The following is a 20,198-nucleotide window of genomic DNA, read 5'->3' as shown; positions in this document are numbered from 1 at the left end:
GTAAACGAATGTATCTACATATCATTTGTGATAGTTCATGGGTATATTTGTCTTTTCTCCTTTTTACAATAAAAAAATGTGTGTAACTTCTAAAATTTGATTAATTAGGACGAAAAGAATAATTATTTCCGCTTAAAATATGATTTATATTGCAAAACTTCTTTTATTTATCTATTTTGTTCCTTAATTTTATGAGTTTCGCATCAACACCGCATTTATCACAAAACTTTATGATCTTCCTTAATCTTATTTTATTTGTTACACTATTTGATCTGGTTAAAATTTAACATATATAACTTTAGTTGTTATAGATTTAACATTTATTTTGATTTTAAAAAATGCAATCAAATTTTAGCTAAAATTATAAATTTAAAAATACTATAGCTAATCGAGTGTGGAAGAAATATAATTTCGAGAAGTGTCAAAATGTAAAATTAATGATTAAAAATAAAATTTGACTAAAAAAGATTCGAATCAAAGATTTAAGTGCATGTGAATATTTAAATTTCTTAAAGTTTTAAATAATATTTTATTATTAGTAGAGTTGTGCTAATTATGTCAAAATATTTCAAAATTAAATGAACTTGTTTTCTTCTTTTGCATTTTTTTCATCTTTACTTTCTAATAAAAAAAAAAACAAGATACATCTTAAATCTTACGGAGCCAGTTATTTTCTACTCTATCCGTATATTTTTTTCAAAATTCTGAAATAAATATGGTGGTCCAAATTTGATTTTTTTTTGTTGATTGTGTAAGATTTTTGTTCCTTAATGAAAAAAATGTGCTAATTGCAATTAGCACACCTACCCATTGGTAGAAAATAAATGGTAAATTCAAATCTAAATTGTCTTTCTTATTTAATATTAAAATTGCCGCAAGTATGAAATATTGATACAAATTTTATGCTTTTATAGTAGGTGAACAACAACTTTAGTGTTGATCAACATTTTAAATTCTCAATCTTGAATATATTTTTCGATCATGAATGTTTTGATTGTATATTTCTTCTACTTGTTTTTGTTCTCAAAAATTTCACTCGCTAAGTGTTATTTATTTACAAGACAAGATATTTATTATTATCATAAAAATAAATATTGTATATACATTTTTTTAAAAACTTCCTTTATTTATCATATTATTTATTTATTTATTTAAAAGAAGCAAATGATATTGTGGTCCTCTGATTACTGGCAAATGGAAAGAACAGAGATTAGATGTGTCAGAAACCAGAATTAAAAAGAAAACAATTGTTTGATTTGACATGTTATAGTTGCCTGATGACCCAACAATCAAAGAAATCAATTATAGTAGCATTTTGCTTACCTTCAGATCAGTGGTGGGTGGAGTGGATATATATAGGAAAATTGTGTATCGGAGTATAACAAACTATTAATTCAAAACAAATGTTATAGCTATAGTTTCATTTAATTCTAATTCGTAGTAAATACATTGGCATTTTCGTCTCTCTCCCCTGAATCTCGCTTGCCACTCTCAACTATCTCACTCACCTCTCTCACTTTTATAAAAACATAAATGTATAAATAGTATTTGTGTTTATATAAAGCGAGAAAGACTGTGTATACAAATACAAATATATGTATCTCCATCATATACACTTATAATTATACTAATACAAATATTTTGCTGTCCAGTTCTCTTTTGTCTTTCTCTCTCTCACTTTATACAAACACAAATGATACAAATACAATGTATAATTTGTGTTTGTATAAAGCAAGAGAGAGATTTGATATACAAATATTTTAACTCAATTCAATTGTATACAAATTCAAATTTTATGCAGATATACAAACACAATCATTGATACATATACATAGTAATTACAACTTACATATATACAATTATATAACCAATATACATATATAATTCCTCTCTTTCTCTCGCCTCTCTCCTCTCTCTCCCAATCTCGCTCGCTACTCTAGTCTAACACAAAGAACATATACATATACAAACACAATTTTCATAGACACAGACGCCCGATTTATACAAATCGCTGCGATTTATATAAATCAGATGCTCCATAACAAGCTAATAAAACCTTATGCATCGGTTTCATTTTATTTGATTCGTGTATCAAAAATTAATATTTTATTTTATCAAATTAAGAAAATTCTATTAAATTATTTTTTCATTATATTTTTAAAATTTAATAACTATATAAAATAGTAATGATCAAATTTAAGGTTTTAAAATCACTAATAATATCAACTTAGCATAATATACTTCTAATAAAAAAATTACACATATGTAGGTCAACAAGAGACACATAATATGAAACGAACTGAGTATCTAAAATATATGTATACAGTATACACAACAATTTTCACTCTTTATTCCTTTGGTTTATTTTTTGATGAGCTAGAAAAGTTGGCTTTGATGATTTGATTACAAAGGGGCATGAAAAAGTCATGATATTATTGCTAACTTTACTTTTCTCAAATTCTGCTTTCATTATCCATATATATTATTTAATTTCTTGAGCACTCTTTCTTTCTTTTTTTCCTTTAAATTTTCTACTACTATTTATCAGTACATTACCTACCAGTGACTATTATTCTGTCTTCTTTAATTTTTCCTTAATCATGTCTAACCTACTATTTATTTTTGTACGTATTACCTAACTTGTAATCTTGAGCCACGTTTCCTTAATTTATTTATTTGGTTTTCATCATCTCGGAACAAAATCGAACTCATTTAGGGTGACGCTCCTAACAAGATTTTTCTTCATATATAGGGCTCGAGCTTGTGATCTCTGATTAAGGATAAACCAATCTTACCACTGCATCGATCACAATAGCGCTCAAGTTGGACTGGTCTCGCGAGTGGTTCCTCAAGCTTTTACCAATAGCACAATGACACTCCTATGCTTTTTATGGGTGCACCGTTAATTATAACCTAATTTATATCAGTTTCTCAAGATATATATATATATATATATATATATATATGATTTTTCCGAAGTTAACGAATGCACGTCGCTCCTTCGGTGGGTCCGCCTCTGATTCATATGGGTACGTTTCCTTACTTTATTTGCCATGCTTCATGTAAGCCATGTAACTATATATGAAAATATGTTTGAGTTCTTTTTGAAGGCTACATATGTAAGAATTATTCCTTATATCAACATAGTATTTTACTATGTAATTAATGTCGTGACTCGACAGTACTGGATTAATTAACATAAATCATATATGATTTACTTACTAGTTTTTATCAAAATGTCTCGATCTGATGAGTATTTGATGACAACTAACATCCAAATAAGAGAACCATCAGATTTGTTTGATTCTGGCAATTAAAAAACGTAATAAGGACATAAAATTGTGTTATCATCATCATTTCTTCTAATCAAGATGTTATGATCTTTGTTCTCTTAATTAAATTAAAAGATAAAAGTGTGTATATATATATACTCAATTTAAGATTGACAACACAACAAATTAAATCCTACTTTTCTCTATTAATTGTTATAATTTTTATTTTCTCTTATCATAGTCCATCAGTAATCATTGTTGAATAACTTTAAGAAAATGTTTTATAATAAGACACTCGTACGAGAAAAAGTTTGTTTTGACCACTTGCTGTTAGCCACTAATTAAGATGTAAGAACACATAATTTGATTGTTTCTATATGCCTAATTATAAATTGACCCAGGACAGCAAGGGAAATTTTCACCAGATAATGAGTTTATTAGATTGAGAAAATCAATTTTATACTGTGTTGGTTAGAGCCAATCTGCAATCTTATGTTACCTATATTAATTATCATCATGTAGATTAATGCATGTTGTGTGTATATCTTTAATTTAGTTATGCATAACTAAAAAAAGTTTATAGAAAACAAGCGACTTAATTAGTTTCTCAACTTTTTTCAAAGTCTTTCCAGAGTAGAATGATTGTTTAGTATTGGAATATATCGTCATCGAAGCATTATCACAAAAAGCAAAAGCTTCCAATACAAAATTTATTCAATTATAGTATTCAATTTACACCATAGTTTGTACGCAATCATATAACCATGTGACCGGTTATTTGGTAGATTGTATCGGAACAATTAATAATCTTAGCGTAAATAATACATTGGAGAGGGGGAGAGTGTTTACTCGAATTCCCTTGGCAAAAATTTGCAATATATATCAAGATTAGACATTGACTCAATAATATAAAGAATTCAAAATTTACCTTAAGATTTCAAGTTTAAATTTTAGACACTATATTTTTATTTTTCAACCGTCTTATATTCTGAATTCGCCGATGAATATATTATATTCTAGAAAACAGAGCAACGTATAACAATAAGTTTCCAAAAATGGAATGCAAATATGGGCATATATATATAACCATTTGGCTGACTTATGGATTCAAGCAAAGGGCATATATAGAATAGGAGTAAAATACAAAGTCCAACTATGACAAGCACATTACGTGATATTTGTCCCCTTCCGCACACAAGGTACTTTCCGTACCAATCCGTAACACCTCATACTTTATAATCTATTTATTATTATAGTACCATTTTTTTCTATGTATGTACTACAAAATCACTGTTTATGGGACCTTCCACAACATTTAATAGAAGTATGTATTCTGTATACAGCTCACTAAAATAACTAACCAGCTGTTTTACAGGCAGAAAAATATGAAATTAGTTATGAAATTTATCTACAATTTCTAGTTAATCTGTCACAAATTCGTCCCTAATATTCAGCTCACTAAATCTATCGCTAATTTCTAATATACTGTCACTAATTCCTTGTTTTCTTATATTGGTCTGAGAAAAAAATGTTCAACTAATCACCCTTCGCTTGTTTTTTAAATAAAATTTCCGATGTGCGGATTAATTAGGTATGTATATATTTTATTTTGTGGACCATCAACCAGAGCAAGTGACTGAATTTTGTCACCTTAATTATACAGTACTGGATTATTTTTTTCTCTAGCTATGATCTTTTTTTTTGTGTGTGTGTAATTTCTGGTTGGCAAGTAGCTAATTAGCATTACCAGCTTGTGCTCAGATTGATATTTTCATTTTCTGTTGGCATTTTCACTTTATTTTATTTGAAAAGCCAGAGTTTTTAATAATTAATTAAAAATGATACGAATTTACAGAAGTGACTACGTACGTTGCGGTGGATATACAAAGGAGTTAAAAGATTTCAAACAATGTTCAGTTCTTTCAAACTTTAAATAAATGTTCGTTGAATTGAGCCATAAATGCAATTATAATAGACTTTGACAAATTAAAGTAAATTTTGTACGTGTTGAGATGGAGGAGGAGGAGGAGGCATTGGATCTTAATTAGATCAAAAGCACTGGAAACGTGTCATTAGGAAGGCAAATTGTTTACCTGTAAAACGATATAATTGACTTTTGATTTAAAGATATGATAAATAGATCTGAAACTTTTTAACTACGATTCAATTCAAAAAATGTAATCTCTAGTACTATTTTACTCTGACTGATTATTCCAGCCACGCGTCACTGCATTATTCGTCCATCTACTGAAAACTATTTTTACCACATATAGTCATTTAATTCATCAAGCTAAGCAACAAGAAGATGTACATTCATGGAACTCAAACAAGTTGAAACTTGCAAGCATCCTAAATTGCTACTAACACTCTATTTATATATATAAGTCCAAGGAATCTGACGCAATTAGTCTTAATTATGTGCATGATTGATCATTTAACTAACTCTTAGCACACATGTATCTCCACTAGTTTCCTATAAACCGTTTGGCTGTATTCTAAACGTAGCACATATATATCTCACATGGAATGAAGAAATTAAAATTCTAAAAGTCACATAGCCAAACAGAACTTATGACTTGATCTGCAAATCCTTATTCAGCAAAGTTTAAGAGACACGTCCTAATTTATTTATTTTTAAAAAAATTATCAAATGACAACACTTAAAAATCCACTTGCTGATAAATTTTATAGGTATTTGCTATGTAAAGGCGACTATGTATCTGAGTACTTGAACCCGAAATCTCTGATTAAGGATGAAAGAGTATTTCAGGTAAATAATTTTATTTTACTAATGTGGAAAGAATGCCTATATAAAAGCTATGCATCAAAAAGTATTAAACCTAGAGAATAGTATGTATAGTTAGTTATAGTTTTGACTTTTGACCAACCATTTCGCCTGACATTAATTATCACCAAAATCCAATGGATTGGTCTGTAAGAAATCACCAAATACTGATGGCTTACCTAATCCAAAGATAAGAAGAGCACAACTTTGGAGTTATTTTGTCGAATTCTTTGATATGGTTATCTCAAGCGTTCTAGTATATTCTACTTGTTTATCTGTGTCTTGGTGTACGATCAAAGGGTAGGGTGGGGGTTCTGGAACCTGTGACTTTTGCACGGACTTGTATTTATATTGAGAAATTCATTAAATTTATAAGAAAATATTTGTTGGAACTCCATTAACAAAGTAGGTGTTAGGACCAATGGCAGAAATTAAAGATGCTAAAGCTAAGTAACCCCTCCTAATTTAGGTTTGAATCCCCTGGGCACTTTATACCAACTGTTTTTCTTAATTTGAGATTGTTGGAAACCATAAACTTTAAATGTTGAATCCGTCTCTGCTATCAATTCACCAGAAGAATAGTCCTTCCAATTTGAAGTTTTTTTTTCCTGAAAGTTTCAACCTTGTTAACTATGAAAACAATCACGATTGCTCTCTCGCAACCCCTACTACTTTAATTAAAGACCCATACAAAATACCCAGTTTAGGCATATGATTAGGAAGAACTATGATTTAGGTCTCTAATTGAAAAATGCATAAATCCATTCCCAAGCAGATCAAGGAAAAACTGGTGCAAAACACAAACTCAAAAGGATATTTTTCGTTCATTTCGAGGAAATACGTCTGCAGTAAGAGTCATAAATACAAAGCTTCACTTAAAACAATTGTAAGTTTGCAACACCATATACAAAAGTGAGACAAATATGTAGTAAAACTTCTATAAACAAACCTACAAAAGCCTTAAAACAAAGCAATTAATCTACATGTCATCCACTCAAGTTCATTTTCCCCTATATCCAAAAAAAACTCCAGCAGTACAACCCAATCATACCTACATATTACTCCCAGTCGCATTCTCAAAGATCTGGTCTTCTGAATATCGATATTTTTCAAGAATTGGAATATCGATGATCAGATTTTGCTATGGAACCCATTAAAACAACCAAAGGAAATCATTAGAATAGTAAAATAAAGCCTTTTATTAACTTAAACAATGACTGTTTGGCCACTGAGTACATCCTGAAGCTGGAGAGACCCATCCTTCATTAGATTAACACTCAAGCTTTTGAATCTTTCTCTTGAGTATTGTCGAGATGCCTTTCTCCAATCAGTTCCTGCCTTCATCATTCCTACAAACTCCTCGTAACTGATTTGCCCATCCTGAGAAAATGCAATAATGATGAAAAACTGGCATGACATATCAGAGCGAGGAGATAGTGCAAGTGGAAATACAAGCAGACAAATTTACAAATGCAGCATTTACTTTTCATGCTACATTCCAAAAAATAATTCCTATGTCGTTTTTCTTTTTTTGGGTGAATTCTCGGTGTAAATCATGCAGTATTTGATAAGATCCAATAAGCTTCTTTAGCAATGAATAATTTGAGAAGTATTCTATCTCGTTTCTCTAAATATAATGGAAGAGCAATGAAAAGAGGCAGGGTCACTAAACAGAGAGAAAAAGATGAGTCTAACCTTGTCGGTATCAACTTCGCGCATGATCTCATTCACTACATCAGTGTCGCATGCTCCTGACTCATCTGCTAAAGCTTCTCGTAGCTCATCTAGCTCAATATAACCACTTCCATCCTTGTCAAAGAACATGAATGCTCTACGAAAATGCTCATCATTTTCCATTCTCTGTAAGTGGATTATAACTGCTACAAACTCCCCATAGTCCAGGACTCCGTTTCCATCAACATCAGCCTAATCAAAAATTAGGTTCAGCAGTCATCAGGCAAAAATATTAAATTAAATCTTTTCTGAATGGAGGAAATTACTGTATCTGCAATAGAATTTATTTAAAAGTCCATTTCCCAAATGGAAAAAAGCTTGGGAATTCGCATATAAAAGCTGCACCAGATTTACAGCAAAATACTAGGGAATATTTGATTGTAGGACTTGAGATACTGCAGAAAGAGAGTTAGTAAAGGCCTACAAGATCAATTATTTGGCAGATCAGACATAACCACAACAAAAATGGCAGGTTTAAAACCACAAGTTCCAATAGACTTTATTTCTTTCTTAAGCTTTATGCCAAATCAAATACTGCCACATCAATTAGAACAGAGAGAGTATATCACAAAGGCTGATAACATTTTATCTAACAAACATGAGATGCATAACACCAGAAGTCCAATCCCTGTATTCATTATCCACTTATTACAATGCAAACCAAGTGTCACATACATTTTTAATAAAATAATCTAATTGAAACTTTTCAAGAAGCCTACATAAAGAAGGTAGGAAATCATTCTGAAATCTATCGTGTGTCACAGATCACCTTGCAATATCAATCAATTATGTCTCAATCCTAAACAAAAATTGGGGTTGCTATAGCCTATATGAATCCTCCTAAATCTGCTCTGTCCTAGCCCAATTCATTCTAATATTATCACTTTGCTTGCAAATATCTTGCCTTGGGAAAAACAAAGGATCTTCTAAAACAATTGGATCTTTAAATCTCAAGGTTATGCTTTGCTTCCTCTACAAACATCAGACCTAGTGGAAGTGTAACAACAACTAAACCTTACTCCGAACTAATATGTATCATCTATATAGATCCTTTGCTTCCATTCTCTTGGTCTAGCTTCTTTACCTTCGTCCATCAAATTATATGCTATTAATCTACCTTTCTCACACCATATAGGAGTGACGATGTGATTTCAATAACTTCTTCAGCCTCACCATCTATGGTTTGGAACCTTACTTATATCCTCAGTTATGTAATGGAATCTCTTGCCTATTTAATAGCCTTCATGCAATGTATGCATGCCTACATATAATGAAACAAGAAGGAAAAAAGCTAATCCCTGAAATAAATGCAAAATGCAGAGTCTTCAGAGCCAATATTTTGTGCAAAATAACCATCTAACAGATGTGAAAAATTACATGATGCTTCCACCAACCAAAAAAGCTAATCTCCAAGCAATGGTAAAGTAAGTGATGCAGGATGAAAAGACATATGGAACAATCAATTTACACTCCTTCCAAAGTTCAAGTACTTGAAAGAATCAGGAGAAACCAAGCAAGAGAGAAGAGGAATAATGAGATCATAAGAATAAGGTGGCAGTGATTGCTTTAACATCACTTGGAAGAGTAACTTCTGCCAAACTTACAGTTTAAATGAAGAGGGGCAGAGTGTGTGTGTGTGTGTGTGTTCCACAAAACAGTTTATTATTTGCCCTCATCCAGAATACACAGGGAAAAGACACTATATGACATCACAGAACTTGGGGTAGTTATCATGAAACACATCAGAATACATTTATTTAGAGAGGACAGCAGAATAAGGAGACGAGGCAAGAAAAATCAGAAGTAGTGAAGAAGATGTTTGTTAGATAAGAAAAACATGCTTTAACTGCTTCAATGTATTGATGAAATAAACTCTAGCAGTAAATTTGTAGTAGTTAAGGACCCTGATACCATGTCTACTATCAGATTTTAGAATCAGATAAAACCCCGCATAGAAGAGAGATCAAACATACACACATATGATGTATACTTGTATTACAAAAAAACTGGGAAGATGAACGTAGAGACTGGTAGAGTGAGATGGTTAAACGTGGAGAAATTCAAATGGAACTACAACTTACAGCAGCACGTACAAAAACTAGGAAGCATACAGGAAACTGAGTAAATAGAAGCAAAATATGTTCTCATATTTTGGTATAAAAAACTTGTACATATCATAAAACCAACAGAAGAAAGAACAAAATACTGTTTCAGCGTGTTTAAATAGACAGGAATGTTTACCACATCCATCAGCAACTTCATCTCTGCTTCTGCCAACTGGGAACCAACTTTTCTAAGTCCAGCCTTTAATTCATCATATGTTATTTTCCCATCACCATCAGAGTCCATCAATGCAAACATCTCTCTAATTACTTCAATCTCTTCAAGTTTCAAGTGTTCAGCAATGACCTAAGCAATTTGACAAGTGTAAATATTTCAAACTAAAGCACATCCATTTGATGATAGAAATAACTACAGGAGCAGTAAAACACTAGGAATGTTCGGATATGAGCCAACACACAACACATCATTTACAGTTGCATAGCAACTCTCTCTGTGATTTTTGGATTTGATCAACTATGTTTTCTAGTAAGTATGAGGGTACTTAGTAATCGTTTACGGTGGGTGGCTATCTCTCTGATTTAATAAAATAAGGCTAAAAATGTTTCCATTGGCATTCTCTTGCATATCTCCATCCCCAAAGTTTAGATTTGTTAGTGCTTAAACAAATTAGAGGCTTACCCGCAATGCTTTCTTTTTAAATCTGTTCATGATAGAAAATTGCTTCAGTCTTGTCCTAACAATATCTCCCAGTGGAACATTTGAAGCCTTTTTAGCATTTTGAATCCAGGGGTGATCTGTAATAAAGTAAACAGAGTTAAAGAATAAAACTTATGCGTGTTTTGAACAGTTTTACTATATAAATGTTTCTTTGTTAGTGACATTCTTAAAAGTAAAATAAGATTTTTGTTAGTGAGAATTAGCATATGATCCACATTCAATTCATTCAATTATACAGTAGTTTTTGTCTTCATTATTGGTCCTATTAATAATTATTAAGGCATAGGCCACTATGGATATCCCGCATTCAGACATCTGAGTTTTCAAGCATGGTCCTGAATTTTTAGAGATGTCTGAGTCTTCGAGCATGGGCATACAGGTTAATATCCCTAAAAATATTCAGGGACAAAGGGCAGGGAAGGGTTTTCATAACTACCACATAACTGGGCCTCACCCAATTCAGGAAAAGAAAAAAATGCAAAGTGAAATATACAACTGGATATTTAGTTAATTAACATTAACTTCAAGATATTTCACGAGTGAGACACAAAGATAGTTGCAATACTAAGACATGCAACTGTTCCCACCAAAACAAATTTGATTCATAGAGATGCCATATAGCTCAATCACGCCCCAGAACCCAGCATACTCAAGGAGATAAGAGAATAAAATAAAATGCAATGACAATCCAGAAAAAAAAATACTCCTTTTTTCCACAAATCAGTATGCCTGAACAGTGGTCATTGAAACTAAAGCCGTGATTCCTTGAGGAAAGCCTCACTTTTCCAGAGTACTGGGAAGAAAATGCTAAAGAGCATCTAGAGAGATACCCGCGATAAATCAGTTTGCATAGATTAGCGCATCAAATCATAAACAGTTTCCAAATGCGTTTGAATGACTTTGAATCAAACCCCGCATTTTTCTTCTTTCTCCTCTAACCTTAAGTAATACTGACGATTTTCCATCGTCAACTTGAAAAACAACGGTGATCCTATTATTCCTATCTCAAATCGTTTCTTTGCTCAACTTATAGTTTTCCATGTACCAGGGAAGCCGTTTACTTGGAAGCTCACAAACTCTGAGTTGAAAAATACTTACCAAGGACCTGTTGGGCTGTCAATCGCTTCTTGGGGTCAGGTTCCAGCATCTGTCTGACAAGACTTTTTGCCTTTTCAGAGACTTGAGGCCATGGTTCCCTCTTAAAATCTATCACTCCCCTCAAAATTGAAAGAGCAACTCCTTGTTCAGTTTCTGCAAAAGACAATCAGATTAAGAAAAGACTTAAATCCGGAATCACAAGCAATTGCAACCATCAGAAGTCAACAGGAAACTGGAGAAGTAATATATGTATACCAGCCCAAAATGGAGGAACCCCACATAACAAAATATAAAGGATGACACCAGCACTCCAAATATCAACTTCTGGTCCATAATTCCGCTTCAACACCTCTGGTGCCATGTAGTATGGACTTCCCACAATCTCAGAGAATCTTTCACCTGATTAATTACAAAAAATTACTAAGAATCAAACACTTCTCTGCCACTTAAAACATACAGAACAAAGGACTGATTTTTATGAGACAGAGGAAAAGGGTGTCTTTCTAATTCACTTGTGGGATAAAGAAATTGAAAGAATTTAGAAATCGTACCAGGCTTGAAAAAGACAGATAGGCCAAAATCGATGGCCTTAAGAGCAGAATGCTCTTTCTTATTAGCAAACAGAAAATTCTCAGGCTTCAAGTCTCTATGCATGACCCCATTAGCATGACACATCCTTACAACTTCTGCAACAGTTCTGGCAACCCCAGCTGCAGCTCTTTCACTGTAATGCCCTCTAGCTACAATTCTGTCAAATAACTCCCCACCTTCACATAGCTCCATAACAAGATGAACTGCTTCATTATCTTCATAAGTAGCTCTCAACTTAACAATATTTGGGTGATCAGGAAGGCTTGACATAATAGCAACTTCTCTTCTCACATCTTCGATATCAACAGCTGTTCGGAGCTTCTTCTTTGAAATAGATTTGCAAGCAAGGGCATCTCGGGTCTCCCGGTCGGTGCAAAGGTAAGTCACTCCAAATTCGCCCCGACCCAGTTCTCGTCCTAAGATGTATTTGTCAGATATGCGGGTTTTAGGGATGAAGTCTTTGAGTACTCGGATCGGTGCGGGTGACCCGGAATACGGATTGGGTCTACGTTCTCGGGGCTTCTTTGGTTTTGTTTGAGGATCGGTTTTTGAAGCTTCTTCTGGTCTTATGCAAGCGTTACAGTTACCCATGGCGAAGTAAAATGGGTTGCTCCGCCGCTAATAGTGGTTGCCGGAGGTGGTTGTTGCGGTGGTGGAGGTAGAGGACATGGCACGGCAAAGACTTTTGCTATTTTCTGGATTTCGTGAGACAGAGAAAAGAAAACGCGGGGTCAGTTGGGAAGTAGTAGTTTTTTGAATAAACTCCATTTATTGCCAAATATTCTTTTACTCCTATTTTAAAATTGACCAATATTATTTTATCAAAAAGAAAGAAAATATTGGAGAAATATCATGCATCCTTTAAAAAGAACCTATTCCAATATTGGTAATGAAAAAGATGGAAAGATACTGAGAATTGAACGCACACCTATTATTATATGATAGATGTATTCTTGTTTATTTGTGTTTTTCCAATTTATACACTTCATAAAGTTAATAAGAGATGAGAATAAATGTTAATTACTTTTTTCGCTTCAAAATAAGTGATGTTTTTAATTTCGATATATCATTTAAGAAACTATTCGTTCCTAAAAAAATAAGGAGTATTTTAACTATAACTTATCGTTAATAAATACCTTGAAAAACACGTAACTCTCTTGCAATTTCTTGATTACATAAAAAAAAGTTATTTGAAAAAAAAAAAGAGAAATTAGAAGAACATCATTAATATCTTCTTAGTTGTCTAAAACATCACTTATTTTGAAACAGAAAAAAGCTAAGTGAACACTAATTCAAAATTGTAACATTTTGATGTGAATTATGATATTTTAAAACTCTCTTTTTCTGTTCAATAATAGTTATTTATTATTGACTTGACACATACTTTAAAAAATAATAAATAATAGGAGTAATATTACTATATTATCTTTTGAATATATTAAATTTAATGTTTTAAAAAATATATTAGAGAAAATAGAAAAGTAAGTTTGGAAGGTATTGTCCAACTGAAAATGAAATTAATGAACTTTACTTGCTCAACTATAGAGTTGGTCAACCAGAAAATAGCAAATTCCTTTCTGGTACTTGGTCATAATTTCTTATATTTATGTTCTCACAATAAACAAAGCCTTCTAGAAGTTCATATCCACTAAGATAAAGTAAACTTGGAAATTAATTATTCAGCACAAATTTACACATTTAAGTGTAATTTTTATCTTATTCTATAACGTGTATAAGAAGATAAAGAAAATTTTGTTTTGTGCTACTGTTTTTTTCTCCATAGGACAAGCAAAGTGAAAATGAATATGATGAACTATAATTAACAACCCAGTCAATTATAATTTGTTTTTCCTCTTTTTAACTTTTTTTGGTTAAGTTTACCAAGTCTATTTGGTCTATCTTTCTCTCACCATCAACACCTACCACTGGCTTTCATGATTACTTCAAGGACCATTAATATAATTTCTACAAGATTAATTAATTAGACCAACTTGAAAATATAATAAACTTTTGGTCTCAGATAAATAATAGTATTAAAGTCAAGCTAGATATAGCTTGACCTTATACAACTACGAAAATACAGAGTGATTTCAACAAGAAATTTAAGGGGGGAGAGAATTAAGATGATGACCGTCGGTTAGATATGAATTTAAAATTAAAAATTTTATCGGTTTAATACTTTATATTTTGTTTTCATTGAACTCATTATTTATTTAAAATCATGAGTTTGTATCTACTATATTTGTTATAATTTTCGTAAATTTTTAAATATAGATTTATATTTCGTGTTGAAAGTATTTTGATGACCCCGATACTAATACTCGGCTATATGTAGGTGCCACCTTTTGATCAGTTTAATTTAATTCCTATATTTGCATGGACCTAAGTCATGATGATTTGTGTGTACTAATTAAGTCATAGACTCATAGGAGGATTTGGTGGTACATAAAATTAAAAAATGGAATCCAAGGGTTGAGATTAATTTGTATACCATGTAGATGAAGTAGTTGAACAATTTCATTGTTTGATGGAATGGCACACATGTAGTCCTAAAACACTGCCACAAAATAGATTTGTTTGGGCGCTATTCTAACAAACTAACCATATTGGATTAGGAGGAAAAAAAAAAACTAAATTTGGAGTATCCTTCTCTATTTTCAAGAATGTATGCTTATCTTATCGTTATTTTAAAGGTAGAAATTACAGAGGTTGTTTCTGAATGACCATTGGAGTTGGATTAATATATAGTTGTTAAAAATGATGCAAATTAAATAGTATTCCAAATTAATTTGTAAGATGGCGTAAAATTGCAAAATTAGAATGACAAATGTTATACGTGTAATATTGTCTGTTTTGAGTTAAATTTACACTTATTTTAAGGTCTCACACCATTTAAGATATTTCTACATATTAAAATATTGGACTTTATTTGTAGTTTCGCACACATTATTTTGGAGATTAATGATATCACCCCATGCCAATTGAGTATCTATGGCCACTAAAAATCGAGTGACTAAATATTAGTATAAAAATACTCTTAACCTAGTATAATGTTATTTGTTTTAAACTAAACTCGCACATTTTTATTTTTTATTAAATCTCATACCATTAAAAGTATTCATTAACATAACAACAGATACCAAATAATAAAATCATATACATCGACACAATTACTAATTAGGCAGCAGGTTAAAGGTCACTGTATTTTGATAGCATGACCGTTTGACTAAATGTCCTTCTTGCTTTAACAAGTCAAAATATGGAAACTAATTTAAAGTCACAATAAAGACTCCAAAAATTCTTCAAAATAATTCTGCGCGCTATCGTACAATTGCAAGAAAAGACTTCACCACTACATTACTATTAGTCTAAAGTAAAGTTTCCTATAATTATTTTCTAATTTAAGGATTTTTTTTTTTGTAGAATGTAAAAAAGAAAAATATTTAGGTCTTGTCATGAGTGATGATATTTTGAAGTAATATGTGGTTTAAAGTTAAGTTGAGTATATGTGAAATGATTTTGTGCTAATTAATGGAACGGTTGATGATTTGAGATTGACATATTGAATTACTTACTGTTGCCGTGGCTACTTCGACAATAACATATAACCAAAGTTTCTTAATCTAATGCTTCCTTACATTGATGTTATGACGAACAACTTGGGTCCCATTAGAACCCATTGCCATTTCTTACATTAAATCATCCAAATGATAAACATCTTCAAACAAGTGTAATTGTTTTTTAAATATATAGTTATGGTAGTGTACGAATTAATTTGTGTATATCTCGACTAATTCTGAAATATTTATTATATATAGGTATCGAGTAATCTTGTCCATCAATATCAACAACAACAACAATAATGTCTAGGGAGGATAGAATATACACAAATCTTATCATTACCTTATGGAAGTAGAGAGGTTGTTTTTAAAAGACCTTCGGCTCAAGTAAAGAAGAAGAAGACCGTGAAGAAAAGATAGTAAGTAATAAGGAAACGGTGCAAGGTCTACCATAAGGGGAGCAAAGACAATGACAGAATAGTGTGATAATCAATAAACAACATATTACGACAGATTATAGAAAATAAGAAAAAGATATACTCTATTACATATCAAAAACAAGAACTACAGTAAAACAATTAGTACAAAACAAACCCCAACCACCCTAAGCAAGATAATATTACACTAGTATTTTTGCTAAACAGAAAGAAACCACTTAGTCTATACTTTGGCAACAACTTAAATTTTATAATTTGCAACTCATTTTATTGATTGCGCTAAATCATACCCTTGAGTACAACAATTAATATGATAACCGATTTCATTTTTTTATAATATGGTCGGAAAGGAATTAAATAAGATTTTGAAACAAAGAATCCATGTTGGATGAATTTTGTGAGCTTATAAATTCGAATAATATTGAGTTGAAATTGAGTAAAGATTCTTAATGATAAGAAAGGGACATATTGCCGTAATATTAAATTAAAGTGTGTGGAAGTAGGTGTGGCTAGGATAAAAAAATGCGTGGTCAATTAGGAGAGGCTGAGACAAAGTCAACAAAGCAGTTTGTTTCATCCAAATAATTAAAAGAATAGATTATTAATATGACATTATTTGTGATTTCTCAAATCTAAATAAATTAATCTAAATAGATTATATATATGAATCATATTCATTATGCTTATTTGGATAGTTCATGTATAAATACTTAATATCTATCCATTACATCTATTATGGCAGACCTAACTACGAGAGTTTTAAGAACCAGAGTTAATTGATAATTTTTTTATCGCGCATTATTGGTACAAATATATTATAAAGACAGGTACGTAAGTAATCCATGCAGTTGAGGGGATGGTTGGGGGATAAATCCCATTAATTGTAAGCACACATATTTGAGTGTTGTATTCAATTAAGAGGAGGAAACAATGATGGAATGACATGAACTTTTTCATTAAGGGGGGTGTCTTTATAACCTGGCAATAGGCCTTATAAGTAGTTGTAGGCCAAACCAAACAAGAAAACATTTAAAAAGACCCATGTTCCCAACATTATTATGTTGTTTGGTGAATGGTGTAATGTGACAAGCAAAATAAAAGGCATAAAGTGTTTAGCTTCCCACAGCTCATCTCATCACGCTAAGCAGAAAAGGAAGAGGAAAAAAAAGGAGGTTGTACATAACTTTCCTTTCCTTTTCTAGAATTTTAATATTCTTATCCCCTTTCTTCTTTACTGATTAGTTTCTTGAGCTGATTTAATAGATGGTCGCTCAATATTCAATAACGAAAATAATTAGATTATTTTTTATAATCGTAAAGTCACTCTGTCGTTTTGCTCATAAGTATTATAGAAAGCTAGTCATTAGGGAAAAATGAAAAAGACTTTTATATGATACTTAGGAAAATTAATCGACCTCGCGATGTGATACAATCTTAGGCAGTGTTTGGTTGAGGAAATTGTTTAATGACTTGTTGTGACTTATATAAAGTCGAGCTATATAGGTTAGTAACTTTCTGGGCTATACTTGGATAAAATTGAGTAATTTTTATGTTATAGAAAATAATTTAGTGATCATTTGCGAAACTATTCCTTATTTTCTTCTGAAAAAGAAAATCAAATAAAATTGATGAATCGTGTATAAGTTCCAATTGCTACCATGCATATTTATCCGGATGAAATGGGAAACATATTCACTTTTTTATTGCTAATTACGTTTAAGTCAACATCTTAAGACTATTCAAAATTTAATAGCCTTTTAAACCGTAAATAAAATTTAAATACAAATCATCGAAGGGGGGCGAGGAAGGTTTTTAAAAATATTATAAAAATTGCAGATACTGTATTATTAGTTATGAAAATTAGCAAACTAACTAAATAAGTTAATTTCTAAATCATGTTTTTTGAAATTCTCTTAAGAAAAAACAAAGAAAAACCACCAAGGTTATGAACCTCTTAAATGATCAAATTCAGCCCAAATACAATTGGTAGGATATGGAGCCAACGGCCCATTCAAAACTTCATCATAGAAAGTAAAGCAGCCCATCAAGTTCTATTTTGTAAAAGGTACAGAATCGTGGACAAAAGAATCTTAAATTTTGAGTCTTGCGGATACATAAGTTACATTCGGATACATACCTTTTGATACATTACCTTTTAGTTTGGTACTTTAATAAAAGAATTTAAGATTAAAGTGTAATCACTATTACTCAATCCCTCATAACGTGTAAGATTCCAAAATTCAAATTTGTTCAAGCAGATCAGCCAACATCCTTTCAACTCTGTCTTGAATACATGTTAGGAAAAAAAGAAAAGAAAAAGAATCATCCATTACTTTTTGGCTTTTTCTCTTGTGGGGAAAAAGAAAACAGAAGGCAAAATATTCCTTATATGCTACTTGATATTATTTACTTAATATTACATCTAAAAACATGTAGTAATTGGTAATAATTAACTGTTGCATTTATAAATGTTACTCAGTTTCATTTTGCTTGGGTCTTATTAACTTGACAGTATTTTCTTAAATAAATTGTTTATTTGGAGCTTATTTTTTTTCTAAATTATCCTTATTAATTATGTTACAAAAAATTAAGTTTGTCTAGTACTCTATTACGTAATAGCACTAAAAGAGCATTAAGCTATGTCAATATTTTATTAAACTCTTGAGGGGACCATTGGAAGGGTCCATAGATTTCTAGAATTTGGTATTAGTCATACCTAATGTTTGATTTTAACTAATTTTGAGGTTAGTCCCTAGAGGATTAGCTAATGGACGTGAGCTTTGAATGCTGATTGAACTAATTATTTATGTTTTTGTTTAATCCTTCGATTCAATAAAAGGGTACATATCAATTTTCCTATTCATTAGTTCTTAACAAATCAAAGTGTGATTATATAAATACCCACTGCTTCATTGTTGTTCAACTCATATTATAATACTTTAATGATAATAATTTTAGAAGTTGTATAACAAGTATTTTATATATACAATCTGCTATTTTAATTATTTCCTTCGTCTCAAGTTATTTATTGCATTTTATTTCACACATTCTTTTGAAAAAAATACTGACAAGGAATAGTTTTGATCATCTTACATACTTTTATTTATGTCTTAAAGTGTAATTTCTTATCATTAAATTTTTACTGTATTTTACGTGTAATTGCTTCATAATTAAAGTGCTTATAGTATTCAGAAATAATTACTAAGATAAAATAAAATAAAATAAAAATTATTTTTTTCGTGAATTTCTAAAATGATAAATAATTTGATGTGGAAAGACTAGTAGATATCACCTACATAAATTTTCTCGATTCTTCAATTGTAACCTATGTTTCACGACTAAATTTATAAATCTTACGATTTTTTTTCTCATATGATTTAAATATACCCCATATCGTTTTAACATCTTTATTTATCATAATTTCATATTTATGTATTGATACATCACAAAGCCAACACAATATATAACCAGAGCATTTCATGTGAGTGAGTGACCGTTTCTTACAAGGTTTTTGGGTCCAGACTCCAGAGAGAACAAAATCAAAAGTTATGGGTCGAAAATAGAACACATGAGCATTAAGCAGGGCCAGAAGAGCAAAACGAAAAAGAAAAAGATATTATTAATAAAATAATTTACCGCGTTTGACCTTACAGAAAAAAAAAACAAAAAAAGGACTTTCTTGAAGGCCAAGACATGTTTCGTAAGCAGTGTCATATGGATCCACTTATTTATGGTAACAAAATCAGTAAAAACCTGACTACTTACTGCACAATTTTATTGTTGTTTTTTATAATAATAAATAGGAATATGTATCTATTTATTTAGTTTTATATAAGTTGAAGGGAAAAATCTATTTGGTCAGAAAATTTGGTCAAAATGATATTTTTTTAATGTTATTTTAACTTTTTAAATATTTTTACCCTTTTAATTTAAATACAAT

The 20,198-nt window shown here is 30.9% G+C and overlaps 1 protein-coding gene across 1 annotated transcript; it reads right to left on the bottom strand.

Moving 5' to 3' along the window:
* Nucleotides 1-6,912: 6,912 nt before the first annotated feature.
* Nucleotides 6,913-13,003, bottom strand: LOC125830950 (calcium-dependent protein kinase 10-like). The gene is made up of 7 exons (XM_049510140.1): nucleotides 12,222-13,003; nucleotides 11,926-12,069; nucleotides 11,671-11,823; nucleotides 10,534-10,649; nucleotides 10,033-10,200; nucleotides 7,753-7,983; nucleotides 6,913-7,437 (listed from the first exon to the last, which is right to left on the bottom strand). The coding sequence occupies exons 1-7, from the start codon at nucleotides 12,850-12,852 to the stop codon at nucleotides 7,264-7,266; spliced, it is 1,617 nt and encodes a 538-aa protein (XP_049366097.1). The 5' UTR covers nucleotides 12,853-13,003; the 3' UTR covers nucleotides 6,913-7,263.
* Between the last annotated feature and the right edge of the window lie 7,195 nt (nucleotides 13,004-20,198).

The sequence above is a fragment of the Solanum verrucosum genome, unplaced genomic scaffold (genome assembly GCF_900185275.1).
Source record: "Solanum verrucosum unplaced genomic scaffold, falcon-dt-bn FXZP01000049.1, whole genome shotgun sequence".
Taxonomy (NCBI): Eukaryota; Viridiplantae; Streptophyta; class Magnoliopsida; order Solanales; family Solanaceae; genus Solanum; species Solanum verrucosum.
Note: the sequence above shows the minus strand (reverse complement) of the source record. Positions and strands in the feature narration are given on the sequence as shown.

Excerpts from the sequence above, each read along its gene's own strand:
- LOC125830950 (XM_049510140.1), bottom strand. The coding sequence starts at position 12,852 with ATGGGTAACTGTAACGCTTGCATAAGACCAGAAGAAGCTTCAAAAACC. Across the intron at positions 10,201-10,533 it reads TTAAAAAGAAAGCATTGCGG|GTCATTGCTGAACACTTGAA; the intron begins GTAAGCCTCTAA and ends CAAATTGCTTAG. Across the intron at positions 7,984-10,032 it reads TGAAGTTGCTGATGGATGTG|GCTGATGTTGATGGAAACGG; the intron begins GTAAACATTCCT and ends ATTTTTGATTAG.